General features: G+C 54.4%; 1 protein-coding gene across 29 annotated transcripts in view; it reads right to left on the bottom strand.

Annotated features, from left to right (window-relative positions):
• The window catches only part of LOC121597665, a 134,848-nt gene that overhangs the window by 63,830 nt on the left and 56,852 nt on the right, over positions 1–14,166 (bottom strand). For 26 of the 29 annotated variants that reach the window (XM_041923587.1, XM_041923591.1, XM_041923613.1 and 23 more), the window contains exons 4-14: positions 10,885–11,098; positions 10,707–10,808; positions 10,514–10,630; positions 10,315–10,446; positions 9,871–10,242; positions 9,212–9,454; positions 6,144–8,528; positions 5,780–6,073; positions 1,059–5,681; positions 243–425; positions 35–166 (exon numbers count right to left, since the gene is read on the bottom strand). In XM_041923587.1, coding sequence (XP_041779521.1) covers positions 35–166; positions 243–425; positions 1,059–5,681; positions 5,780–6,073; positions 6,144–8,528; positions 9,212–9,454; positions 9,871–10,242; positions 10,315–10,446; positions 10,514–10,630; positions 10,707–10,808; positions 10,885–11,098 — 8,797 coding nt within the window. The remainder of the gene's footprint in view (positions 1–34; positions 167–242; positions 426–1,058; positions 5,682–5,779; positions 6,074–6,143; positions 8,529–9,211; positions 9,455–9,870; positions 10,243–10,314; positions 10,447–10,513; positions 10,631–10,706; positions 10,809–10,884; positions 11,099–14,166) is intronic. The other 3 variants (XM_041923602.1, XM_041923603.1, XM_041923593.1) reach the window with 2 other exon arrangements.

The raw sequence follows: 14,166 nt of genomic DNA, 5'->3' as shown, positions 1-14,166 counted from the left end.
ATCGTAGAAGCGATCTTTAGTATGCAATACTTACGCATACAGCTACCCTGCAGACATTTCTCGTTCAGTGCACACTCCTGATCGTTTCTGCACCGTGGCAAACACATCGACTCCTTGCAGATGCTGCCATCCGTACAGTCCGTATTGGACGCGCACGATATCGGAACTGATGAAAACGAAAAGCCAATCAATCAATGAACCATAGACACAGACACAACCATCGATCGATCAGTCACACATACCTCGCACACACTCGACGGCTGCGTCACCGGTGAAGCCTGCCGGACACGAGCACTGCTTTGCATGCGCTCCCATCAAACACTCGGCATTCATACCGCAGGCGTTCACCTCGTGGCACGGGTTAACGCACTGCCCGTTCGAGCAAACCTCGTCCTGGTTACATTCGTCCGTTTCAGAGCAGGCCGCTACAAAATGGACGATAAGAGTTTGTTTAAATGGCTTTGCTTTGCACACTGCGTTTAGGGGGCAATTTGTACTCTACAACTCTACTCTAACCCGAGAGAGAAAGATGATATTCCCCGAGTGGAGTGAAAAACTGATGGGGTTTATTAATGCTACGAATTCATGAAAATTAAGAATTATGTCCGGACGAGTTGTAGTCAGTATCGGTTGAATGAACATTACTAAATGATTACGAGTTTACTGCTAGTAGAAGTAGTAGGTGCAAAGATTGCATTATTAAATGAAATGAATTTTGTGTTGTCACGAGAATCAGTGATTTGCAAATGATTGAGTTTGTTGAAATTTTGTGCTAGTGTAATGGGGTTTGTTTGTTGGTATTGGTATTACTTTTGATTATCAGTGAGTAAACTAGAAAAAGGTAAATAAATAGTAAAGTTTGAACTTGAACAACATCTGGGAAACAAAATGTTTAATTAAAAAAATTGTTTTCATTTTTCGACTCGACGAAACTCGAACTCGAACCTCGAAACCATTGATTTCTGTCTTTTCTTGGCCGTACCATGCAGGATTGCTGCCTACTTCACACCTGGAACTCCCATCCCACCTGTCTCCCCCTTCCCCTTTTGCTGACTTACGTTTGCAGATCTGCCCGTGACAGTACGAGTTCTCCGGACAGTCATTATTGCGCTTGCAAGACATCGGTTTCGGCTTGCAGCCATTGGTCAGATCCTTCGGATCGCCCTCGAACCGCGGCCGGCACTTGCACTCCGCATTATGCTTCCGGGCGGCACACTCCGCGTTCGGGCCACACTGAACACCGGCACAAACATCGCGACACTTCGATTCACCGTTCTCCTGCACACACTCGGCCACCTCCGGGCAGTCACTGTTCCGCTCGCATTCGGCCGCACGCTTGCAGCCGCCCTGGTACGGATCCCCCACCAGCCCAGCCGGGCACGAGCACCGGTACGAGCCTCGGCTGTTGCGACAGTTGGCGTTCGGTGCGCACGGTCGCTCCTTGCAGAAGTCGATCAGCGAGCAGCCCCGCTTCGGGTCGCCGGTGAAGCCCGGCTGACAGTAGCACACCTGGCGATGGTTTTCGGCCGAACAGAGCGCATTTGCGCCGCAGGGCGCCTCGCCCGTCAGGCAGGCGATCTTGCACGCGTGGTTCTCGCACACCTTGTCCGACGAGCAGTCGTCATCGCGCTCGCACTCCACCTTGCGGCAGATGCCGCCCGCATCCCGGTAGAAGCCCTGCTTGCACTCGCACTCCGCCACATGGTTGCGTGCGTTGCAGTCGGCATTGCGGCCGCACAGAACGCGCCCACTGTTGCACGCATTGCGACACTCAGACCGCCCGTTCGCGTCCGTGATGCACATCTCGTCCGCGCCGCAATCATCGTCCGCCCGGCATTTGAACTCCTTCGTGCAGATGCCGTTGTGGCAGTACTGGAAGTCGGGACAGGTGGTGTTGGAGCGACAGGTCGGCTGGCACACGCCCTGTATGCACAGCTGATCGTCCAGACAGTCGCGGTTGGTGCCGCACAGCGAGCAGCACACCCCAGCGCTACACTTCGTGCCGGTCGGGCACTGCGGGTCGTCGTTGCAGTACTGCAGCGGCACACATCCCAGCAGCGGATTGCCAGTCGTGCCCGGCTGACAGGAGCACACGGCCAGATGGTTTTTCGACACGCAGTTCGCACTGCTGCCGCACGCACTCTTGAGCGAGCACGGATCGATGCAGCGATTGCCAATGCACGTTCGATCCGCCGTACACTCGTCCGCCGTGGTACACTCGAGCCGCTTGCAGGCTACCTTCGGATTGCCCCGGGTCGCTGGGGGACACTCACATTGGGCCCGCTCGCCGACCACCGTGCACAGTGCGTTTTCGCCGCACACATTCGCCTCGGCACACGGATTTTGGCATTGGGCATTCACACACACTGCACCGCTCGGGCAGTCTTCGCTCGACAGACATTCATCGGCCCGCTTGCAGCCAGCAGTCACCGGGTCGCCCACCAGTCCGGCCGGACAGGAGCACAGATAATTGCCCGGCAAATTCTCGCACAATGCCGTTTCGTGGCATGGGCCAGGGGATTCGCGCGCGCACTCGTTGATGTCTTCACACTTGCCGTTGGCGAACGTGTAACCCTGGTAGCAAACGCACACCGCCTCATGGTTCTGGATCTGGCACGTTCCCCGGCCACAGTTGAGCTGCTCGCAGGGGTTGACGCAGCGGTTCGACTCCTCGCTGCAGGCCCGCTCCACTCCGCAGTCCTCGTTGTGCACGCACTCCACCTTGAAGCAGCCGATGCCGCCGATCTCCCCGTCCGTCGCATCGCCAAGGTATCCCGCCGGACAGAAGCATTCCGCCCGGTGGCCCACCACCTGGCACTCCGCATTCCGGCTGCACTGCTTCGTGCTGCACGGGCTGCGGCATTTGCCTCCGATGCAGGCCAGCTCGTCCGCACAGTCGACATCCCGGCGACACTGGCTCGGCTTGCGGCAGCCCGGACTAGCGTAAGCGTCCCCAACTGCTCCCTCGGGACACTGGCAGCGATAGGAGCCGGGAATGTTCTCGCAGACCGCGCTCGCATGGCACGGCCGCTCGGAACACTCATCAATATCGGCGCATCCGAACGGAGTCCCGATGAAGCCCTTCATGCACTTGCACTTGCCCGCCTGGCAAACGCGCTGCGATGGGCAGTCGGCGTCGGTTTCGCATCCTGGCACGCATACACCCGTCTCACTGCATACCTCGCCGGGAAGACAGTTGTTGTTGGTGTAGCAAACCTTCGCACAAACGCTGTTAGCGCACCGCTCTCCAATCGCACAGGATGGCGACGTCTCGGTGCAGGGCAAACTGCACAGATTGCCGATGCACATGTGGCTCGCGGCACACTGTGCCGAAGTTTCGCAGCTGGTCGGCATCCGCACGCAGCCCTGGTCGGGCGAAGGATTGCCCTCGAACCCGGCCGGACAGGTACACTGGGGCACGTGATCCACCGCCGAGCAGAGCGCGTTCGGTCCGCACGCATTCCTGTCCGCCGTGCACGGGTCGGTACACTTGAAGTCAATGCAGGCCGTCGTTCCGCTGCAGTCGCGGCTGCTGCGGCACCCGATCGTACAGATGCCACCGGCGCACGCCTGCCCCTGGCCGCACTGGCTGTGATCGGAACAGGGCACGGCACAAACGTTGCTAAGACAACGCTCTCCAGGCGAGCAGTCGTTGGTGTTGCGGCACGCAACCGCACACTGGCCACCGTGACACACGTCTCCGTTGCAGTCGAGATCGCTCATACAGCCACTGCTCGATCGGACACAACCGTCTCGTGCCGATCCCGTCGCGCCAGGGACGTACTTCGCCTTGCAGCTACACACCGGTTCCCGGTTCACGACCGTGCACTGCGAGTTGATGCCGCACGCAGCCAGACACGGATCGATACACTTTCCGTTCACGCAGGCCGCACCGTCCGGACAGTCGCGATCTCCCCCGGGACAGGCCCCTTCCTGTCGGCATCCCGTCAAAGGGTTTCCGATCTGTCCTACCGGACACTTGCACACGTACCCATCCGGGCCCGGCTCGCAGGAAGCAGTCGGATGGCACGGGTTCGGATCGCACGATCGCACCTGCGCACATTCGACCTCGGCAATCGGATTCGCCCGATATCCCGGCGGACACTGGCACACGGAGCGGTGGTTTTCCGCAATGCACACCGCATTCTCGCCGCACGTATCCTCCTGACACACGTCCACGCAGCTGTGCGTCATGCGATTGCACAGCTGGTTCGAGGGACAGTCCCGGTTGTAGACGCACGGCACCGACTGGCATCCCTTCGCCAGGTCGTATGGATCGCCAGCGTACGAGCCCGGCGGACACTGGCACTGCGCGGCGTGATTGTTGGTGACGCACAGTGCGTACGGGCCACACTGCACACTCTCACAGGCCGGTCGGCAGGACAGGGCCGCACCGTCGTGCGCAACGCACGCGTCCGACTCTGCGCACTCCGCACTGGTGAGGCAGGTATTCTGCTGCTCGGGACGGCAGCCATTGCGGTCGTTCGGGTTGCCCGTGTAGCCTGGCAGACACTGGCAGCTGCCGCGATGATTGGACGACACGCACACCGAGTTCGGCGGGCAGGTGAACTCCGTACACACGGCAATGCACTTCAGCACGCCCACGGCATCCGGCCGGCAGGCTGCAACCTGATGGCAGTCCGCGTCCGCTGTACAGTCCGGGATCGAGGGCTTCACACACCCCGAGGTAACGGGATTCCAGCGGTACCCGCTCTGACAGTGGCAGACCGGTTGATTGACCGCATTGACCGTGCACACCTCGTGCACGCCACACTCTACCGCGCTGCACGGATTGACGCACGCCTGGTGTCCGGTCTCCGTCACAGCCGTGCACACGTGGCCCGGCTTGCAGTCGCCGTCGGTTTGACACTCCGCCACCAGCTTCGCCTCCTGCTGGCAACCCACCGTCAGGTCGCCCGGATTGCCCACATAGCTCGGTGCGCAGATGCACGTGCTGCGATGATCGTTCGACACGCAGAGCGCGTTCGGGCCGCACTGCACCTTGCTGCACGCATCCACACAGCGTCGCACGCCTTTGCTCGTTTGGAAGCAAATCTTGGACGCTTCGCAGTCCGCATCACTGTCGCACTGGCCGTCCGGCACGCAGCCAGTCTTGCGGTCGGCCGCATTGCCCGTGTACCCGGGCGGACAGACGCATCGTCCCGCGTCGCAGGCCGCCCGTGGGCCGCAGCTCGTGTTGGCGCACAGATTGTTGCACACGCCACTCACGCAACCGTACCCGGGCGGACACTGCATGTTCGCGCCGCACTGACACTGGCGTGGATTGGTGCAAACCGTTTTCTCGATCGCGGAACACATCACGAACGGATTGCCGCCGTACCCGGGCCGGCAACGGCAGTCAAAGCTGCCCTCCGAGTTGATGCAAATCGCGCCCTCACCGCACACACCGACCGCCGAACATTCGTCCACGTCGCGGCACGCCACGTACGGGTTGCCGCTGAACCCGCCCGGACAAACGCACTCCGCCGAGGCGAGCGACTCGCGGCACTCGGCGTTCGTTCCGCACCGCATCCGGCTACACATGTTGCGCTGCTGCGGCTCGCATAGCCCGTACGGATTGCCAGTCGTGCCGGGGTTGCACACACACACGTTCTGCACGACGCCATACTCGCAGTGTGCGTTCTGGCCGCACGAAGGTTCACAGGCAGGCGATGAGACAGCTAGAGAGAGAGAGAGACAGGGACAAAACAAGCGTTCAATTAATATCGATCGACAGGGGGAAGAGTTTGGCGTGCGTTTGCAGCAGGGAGACACTTACGTGGCATGCAAATCAGCTCCGGATTGCCGACGAAGTACGGCTCGCATATGCATTTCCCGCTGGCAGCGTCGCAGGTGGCTCCGATGCCACAGATCACCCCGTCGCACTTGTGCTTGCAGCGTCCGTTAATGCAAACCTGCGGATCGGCACACGGTCTGCTGGTGGAGCATTGGTCCGTGGTGCAGGCACCGCCCGGGAACGGGTTTCCCATCTCTCCCGGCGGACATTTGCAGGTCGGTCCGGTGTTGGAAACAATGCACATCGCTCCCTGGCCACACATGTACCCTTCGCATTCTGTGGAACAAAAGAGAAGGGTTGTTAGAGCTGACGTGCTCGTGATGCTGCGATGTTTCGTCCGACTTACGTGATACACAGTCTCCTCCCGGGCCCTCGATGAAACCGGCCCGACACCGGCACCAGGCCGCATGCTTCTCCGGCTCGCAGAACGCGTTCGGTCCGCACAGCAGGCTCGCGCACGGACTCACGCAAGTGCCCCGCTCGCAGGCCAGCGTATCCGCGCAGTCCTCGTTCCGCCGGCACTGGCTCTTGACCGCGCCCTGCTCCAGTATGCAGCCGCCCTTGTACGCGTCACCCACCATCCCGGCAGGGCAGACGCACTTGTAGCCGCCCCGCTGGTTCACGCAATGCGCACCGTACGCGCACGGACTGTTAGCGCACTCGTCCTCGTCGATGCAGCCGGTCAGCGGGTCGCCCTTGAACCCGACCTCGCACATGCACTGGGGCGGATCGGACGGCGTGCAGCGCGCATTCATGCCGCACGGGAACCGCTCGCACGGGCTCTTGCACCGGTTGCCATCGTACGCGTCCATGTAGTACGGCGGCGGGCAGACACACTCACCCGGCTGGACGCACCGCTCGTTCGCACCGCACTCCCGGTCCGCAGCGCAACGCTTTTGCGCCAGCGTGCACAGCCCATGGTACGGATCGCCCGAGTAGCCGAGCGGGCACTTGCACTCGAAGCCACCGATCGTGTTCAGACAGATCGCGTCGTACCCGCACACCTGCTGCCCCTCGCCACACTCGTCAATGTCCTCGCAGTGGCCATTCGCGAGCGTGCGGAACCCTTTCGGGCAGGCGCAGTAGCTAACGCCGCCCGTAATCGTGATGCATTCCGCGCCGCCCGGACACTTGCCGTCCGGCGAGCAGCTGTCCAGCACGCAGTTGCCCTCCATCAGCTTGTACGGCGCGGCACAGCGACACTCCGCACTGTGGCACTCGTCGCACGACTGGTACGGATTGCCGTTGAACCCGGCCGGACACCGGCACTCGTAGCTGCCGGGCAGGTTTTTGCAGAACGCGTTCACACCGCACGCCGTCTTGCCGCTGTCGTCCGCACACTCGTCCACATCGCGACAGCGCCCCTTCGAGTCGCGCTTGTAGCCCTGCCCGCAGATGCACACACTGTTGCCGCTGTACGCGTCCTGCACACATTTCTCCCCCGCCGGGCAGGGGTTGCTCTCGCCACACGCGTTCAGGGCGGACTTGGAACAGCCGCCCGAGTACGGATCGCCCGAGCTTCCGCCCGGACACTGACAGGTGTAACCGCCGGGGAGATTCGTACACACCGCTCCACTCGGACACGGGTTGGCTCCACACTCGTTGATGTCCACGCATTGACCCGGCTGGCCGGTGAAACCCTCGCTGCACAGACATTGGGCGCCTCCGCCCGGCACCAACATACAGTGGGCGTTCGGCCCACAGGTAACCTTCTCGCACGGATGGCGACAGTCATTGCCGACGTTCGGCTCCGGACACAGACAGCGCTTCTGCTGATCGCACACCGCATTGCCGGGACAGTCCGCGTCCTTTGCACAGGCAACCACACTGATACACCGCACACTCGGATCCGGATCGGCAATCGAGCCCGCCGGACAACTGCACTGATGCGATCCGTCGAGGTTCTTGCAGAGTGCGTTCGTGCCGCACGCACCGGGGCGGGCACACTCGTCCACATCCTGGCACTGGCGTGTCGCATCGCCCGTATACCCGGGCGGGCAGGTACAGCTGTAGCTGCCCGGGTGGTTCGTGCAGACCGCGTTCAAGCCGCACCGCCCGTTCGGGCCCTGGGCCGGATCACACTCGTCAATGTCGACGCAGCCGGCCCCAATGTCGGCCGGGTTGAACGTCCACCCCTCTTCGCAGATGCAGAACGCTTCCTGGCCCTCCGCCTTGCAGTACGCGTTCTTACCACACTTCACGTCCGCACAGGGCGGTTTGCACGGCACTCGGGGCGGCGTTCCGATGAAGCCCGCCTCACACTCGCACCGGTACGAGCCGGGCGTATTCACGCACACCGCCGACGGTCCGCAGGCGGGCTCCTTGCGCAAGCCCCCCGCGCCACTTCGACACTCATCCACGTCGACACACACCGAGCCCTGTGGCTCGAACCCGTCCTGACAGAAGCACTGACCCTCGATGCACTCCGCATTGTTGGTGCAGTCGAAGGCGGTCGTGCACAGCACGTTCACGTCCGCCTGTTCGCAGGCCACTTTCGCGTTCGGCCGACCCACGTACCCTTGCGGGCAGAGACAGTTGTACCCGGGCGACGCGTTCTCGCAGATCGCGTGCTCGCCGCACGGCTTCTCGTACGCGCTGCACTCGTCTATATCGACGCAGCCCCGAAACGGGTCGCCGGTGTATTCTGGTTTGCATGAGCAGATAAAGCTTCCCACCGTGTCCGTGCATAGCGCATTTTCCCCGCATGGATTATCAAGGCATTCGTTTACATCTAGAGAAGGTGAAAACAGAATCATGTGTGTGGATGTGGGTGTGAGTGTGCGTGTGTGTTCATGTGTACGTGGGATTGTGTTATGAGATGTGCGCAAGACATTAGTAGATGGAAGCTAAAGCGTACTCAGAACCAATCTCGGACGATCGACTGCCGGAGTGTGACAGGGCCAATGCTAGCGAGTAGTGATGGGAAACTCCCCGAAAACTCCTTATCGAGTAGGAACGGATAATGATCCAAGTATGGGCTCACAGTTTTGCATAAATACATGCTTACAAATTTTTAAGCAAATTACTAACTACTTTCTTTCAAAAGAAGTACAGTTTCCGTTGAAACGTATTGATGAATTTCAGACAGCTGAACGAGATATAAATTTCTAGCCAATATATCACTGTCATGAATTTCAGTCTCCAAAAAGTTGTAACAAAATTACAGAAAAATTGAATCAACTGAAGAACTCGTTTTAACCTTTTGAATCATAAGTAAGCTCAAAAAAAATATTTTGTAATATGATTGTGACCTAAGCTTTGAAAGTTCCTTTGAACGGACGGAACGAACCTCGTACGTCAATTTGATTTTCCCATCACTAATAGCGATCATCTTTCGTCAGTCGATCATCGAGGATGACTCGAGGAAGTCATTGAGGTAAGGGTATGGGGGGTATGAAAGCGAATAAAACTAACTTTTGCAGAACAATTCACCGCGTCCCTCGTATCCCTGCGGACACAAGCATTTGTAGGATCCGGGAAAGTTGATGCACTTGGCATTTTCACCGCAAGCATGGGCCTTCGCACATTCGTTGACGTCCGTGCACTGACCGTCGTCTGAGGCCACCAATCCGGGCGGACATTTGCACCGGTAGCCGCCGGGCGTGTTAATGCAAATCGCACCCTCCGCGCACGGATTACCGGAACACTCGTCCACGTCTACCGGCCGAGTTTGTCGATGGTTCGTGGTTGTGGTGATGTATGGTGGTGGTGTGTGATGTTTGTGATGTTGCAGCGGAACAATGAGCATGATGTTTTGCCCGTGGCCGCGTGTGCGATTGTTAGTAGCCGGCAGTTTGGCGCACCATTGCCCGATTTGCCCGCACGTGTGATGTCGGCGAAGAGATCGGTCGGTCCCATGGCGATGAAGAGTGGTAGGTGATGAGAGTGTGTCATGTGTGGTTCCCAACAGGCGAATATGATTTATGGCAAAATGCAAATTGAGAGTTAGAATACCGAATGCGTTAGTCGGTGAAGCATGGTGATTGGTAGGCGTTGGCCTGTTTGGCGAAAAGCAATGGTCGGCGGACCATAACAGTTCGACCCGCACTCCCCACACACCCCCGGCCACTTACCTTGACAGTCCGTCATCGGGTCGCCTGAAAAGCCCTGTTGACATTCACACCGGAAGCTGCCCACCTCGTTGCGGCAAAGCGCATTCCGGCCGCACGGTGAACGTGCGCACTCATCGTAATCCAAACATCCCTGAGCCGAGCGTGCATCTCCATCGAATCCTTGCGGGCAGTCGCAGCGATAACCGCCCTCAAGGTTCGTACATATGGCACCTGGTCCGCAAACGCCGGGCTGAACGCACTCATCCACATCGACGCACCCGTTGTACGGATCGCCGTAGTAGCCCTCCCTGCACTGGCAGGTGTAGTTGCCGGGCAGGTTGACGCATTCCGCGTTCAGGCCACACGCTTGCGGATCCAAGCATTCGTTGATATCTGTCCAAGAAACGAGCAGTAAGGTTTGTTGAGATCGTTGCTTTTAAGAGATAGCTCCACGCACTCTCTTACCTGCACATCGCTCTTCACCGTCGCCTTCGAAGCCGGGTTTGCATTTGCACACAAAGTGCGCTGGTAGGTTGCAACATTCGGCATTCTCAACACAACGCTGTGCGATGTTTGGATCCTGACACTCGTCGATATCTGCAGAGCAACAAACCAGATTAGCCACCACCATCGAGGGCGTGTTCATGTTTCGCTGTTCACTTACCTTCACAATGAAGACCGTCGCCTTGATAGCCAGGAAAGCACGTACAGGTGAAGCTGCCTAGGGTGTTTGTACAATGGGCGAAAACGTCACAGGGTCGATATTTACATTCGTTTTCATCTGGCAAAGAGAATGATTTATAAGTGTTTTTAGTACCTTTTTATGAAACAATTGAACAAAAAGGAAGTAAACTTACCCGGAACTTGGCAGTTACAACCACCAAAACCATCATTGCAGTGGCATTGGCCGTCTAAGCACACTCCATTCGAGCAAGCGGTGCCATCTTTATCACAATCATCTGAAAGGAATGCAATGAATGAAAGGAGTTTAATAACAATACTGCTGATTGCCAAAATCGCGTTAGGAATACTTACTTGTACACTTTAACTTATTTCTAAGTTCATCGGAGCCCATGTAGCAATCCGATGTACCATCACAAAGTTTGGACAGCTCGTACAGCTGCAGATAATCTGTCGATTCGTTGACCTGGCAACCGAAGTAGCCATCTTCAAGGTTGAGAAAAAACACTTCGTGTTTCAGACCAAAGATTCCCACGTGCTTACGCGACGCTGAGAGTTGTGCGTTTGTCTGCAAACAGAGAGGAAGAACATTATTAATTAGGATTTAGATAATTCAACTAAACTTACAATAAATCAATTATAATCACAACAATCGTCAAATTACCGAGGTATACTCCAATTGATATTTTTTGTCTGTAATGTAAATTCCTGTTTAAAATCCTCCACACTGATTGTCGATGGTATACATAATTTTCGTCAATCCTAACACCACAAGTTCAAGTCTACCGGGCATGATTGTGTCGTTTTCAATGAAAAAGTGTAATTCAGCTGCTGGGAATTGAGATGCGCTTCGGACAAATTTTCAATTTACGCTGCCGTTTCCATTAAGAAACGAACACCCGTTGTACCACAAATTATAATCCAACTCCATCCAGGAACAAGCACACACAGGCCACATTACAAAAAAGCCAGCTGAATTGTCTGGGTGATCAAATAGTGCTGGTGGCAACGATGGTCCGACTGAGTTACGATGCGTTTCACTGTCACGCGTTGGGTGGCTCGGATGTACTGGCTGCGACTGGCGAACGAAGATCGCTTAAAGAACATTCCAACAATTACCCAGCCCAATGCCGCAACCATTGAAACAGGACTGACAACGATGACGCGTAAAAAATCGGGTCCCTCATCGTAAGGGAAGATCGCGCCCGTTCATCAAGACTGAGGCGAATGACTACACAATCCCACCGGGCAGTTGGAGGTTGGAGGCAGCAATCTCTCTTCAAGGTGGTACGGTCTCGTCGCCACGGGGTATTGATTATAATTTTGGTTTACTGCCAAAATAGGAAAACTCGGCTACTCGCCACTGAGCTGCGGGAGCTTCTGCTGTGAGTATATCAAATGATGCTTTCTCTAGTTGACATCTAAATAGGCCTATCATTGGAGGCTTCTCTTGGCATGCTACTGTTCCTGGGCTTGATGCGATCCTCATCCGTGGACGCCCGATCCGGTTCTTCTCGAGTGTAGAGTTTAACGAAATGGTCCCAATTGTTTAGTGTAACCTTTCATGTCAAGGTGCATTGATCTGTACGTCATTCCATCAACGGCGTGGTGTAGATTGGCCGTGAAGCAGGAAGCAATCAGGAGAGAACATTAGGTATAAGGTACCGAGCAAACCGAACACACGAGTAAGGTGCACATTAAGTTACGTCTCTAGGAGGTACAATAAGTGGATCTGACCATTGAACTGAAGCGATCGATCGATAATTGTGTTTGAAGAGTCATAAAATTCATAATCGATTCATCGCAAAAACAGCAATACGCCAGCTCTAGAAAAAGCGGTGCTTAAAAGCTGATTGCAGCTATTCGCCGATGCTCTAGGCTAACGTTTCTGGGTAAACTTGTTAGCAAAATAAATACCTATACACACATACGTGCACATTCGTTGTTACCGGTTTCTGTATGTTTTCCCGGTGCCTTCGAACAAGCTGCTTGATTATGGCCAGCGTTGAAGCGACGAAAGACTTGACGGTAGAAGGATAATAATTGGAATTCGATGTTGGTGATGATAGGGTACTATTTTCTTAAATGCGAAGTTTAACACTCGCCCGACACCATCGCTGGACGGCAACTATCAGCACCAAGAGGTGTTAATATTGGCAGCCTATGATTATTCCAGATATTGCTAAAAATGATGCAGCAAGTATTGGGGGCAGGGGAGTATGTTTTAGGATTAAACGAGAAGCCTGGTACACATAAAAAATAAAACATGAAGAGATCAAACTTTTTTTAAACATTCAACGATCGTGTCTCCGATCAAAATCAAATGCCTGATTTTTTTTTCATTCTTTTTAGAAAAGAATGTATTTATTTACAAACCAGCATTAAAATTATCTCCACGATTGCGAAATTGTAATGGAAGAACATGGTCGTTTGATTGTTCCTACGCTTCTATTTATTGGAGGAATTTTTATGGAAAGAGCTTCAATCGTTATAAAATACTTGTTGATTCGACCAGAATGGATAGATAGAATCCACTTAGCAAATTGAAAACGTGGGTATCCGTATTAGAATGAGCTTTAAAGATTAAAGGATCATACACATTGCAACTATGATCGTCCCAACAAACATGATGTTTAGTGCTGTAGATATCGGTATATCATCACCCCGGCTGATAATGCAGATACATCACCCCGAGCAAATGCTCTTGCACTTTACACTTTTATGACCTTCTGAGAGAGAACTGAATGAACTGTAACATTAACAATCTAGGTACAAGCAAGTACAAAGCTATTCATGGCTATAAATTTGCGTGTACAACCACTTGATCATGATCTTTTTTTAACAGAAAATATTACAATTTCTACTAAACACTTGCCAGTACAAGTTTTCATATAAGTTAATTGTTTTAAACATATTTAATTATAAAAAGTTTTCTAATCAAATTGATCGATTTTCATTGCATGTTTATATAATGGACAATATTAATTAAGCTTTATAAAAAAATCCTTGTATTCTGTAGGTTCATTGATAAGCAAATAATTTTTTTTCCACGAGCCCGCAAGTCACCGTCTCTGATGTTAGTATTGATCGGACGGTGTGTCGAAGCATGATACGGAGAAATGATGTAAAGGAAACCGCCTTATTTAGAATGAGATTCAAACGTTTCAAAATTTCTAATTGATTGCTTGTTTTGATGTTTGCTTATGCTGGCTCTCACTGCATCTTCATATTACTGAAGAAAGGAAATCATTAATTTCGAGAGAAATAATCAATTCAATGCTCATCAGGAAGAACTCCACCCAGCCAACAAGACACAAGCGATACTGTCGAACGACGAATGCACGGTTTTAAGCTCATCAACACGTATTAAAGCTGTTCTCGAATACTCGAATGATGATTGTTAATTAATAATATTTAATGTTCGCAGTACACAATTACGACGATCAGTAAGCAAACAGCAGGTTTGACTAACGGTGCAAGGCAGCTCACATACCTCCCATAATGTTTTGGTTCTGTTCAGATTATGGCACAGGTAATGGGACGCAAAGAATACGTTATAACGGGTTCTAACACGCTCCTGGAGATGATTTCTGCCGTCAAACGATGTTTTAATTTGCGCTACAGATGTGTAGGAGC

Source organism: Anopheles merus, chromosome 3R (assembly GCF_017562075.2).
Source record: "Anopheles merus strain MAF chromosome 3R, AmerM5.1, whole genome shotgun sequence".
Lineage (NCBI taxonomy): Eukaryota > Metazoa > Arthropoda > Insecta > Diptera > Culicidae > Anopheles > Anopheles merus.
The sequence above is the reverse complement of the archived record's forward strand: the minus strand, read 5'-3'. Positions and strand labels throughout refer to the sequence as shown.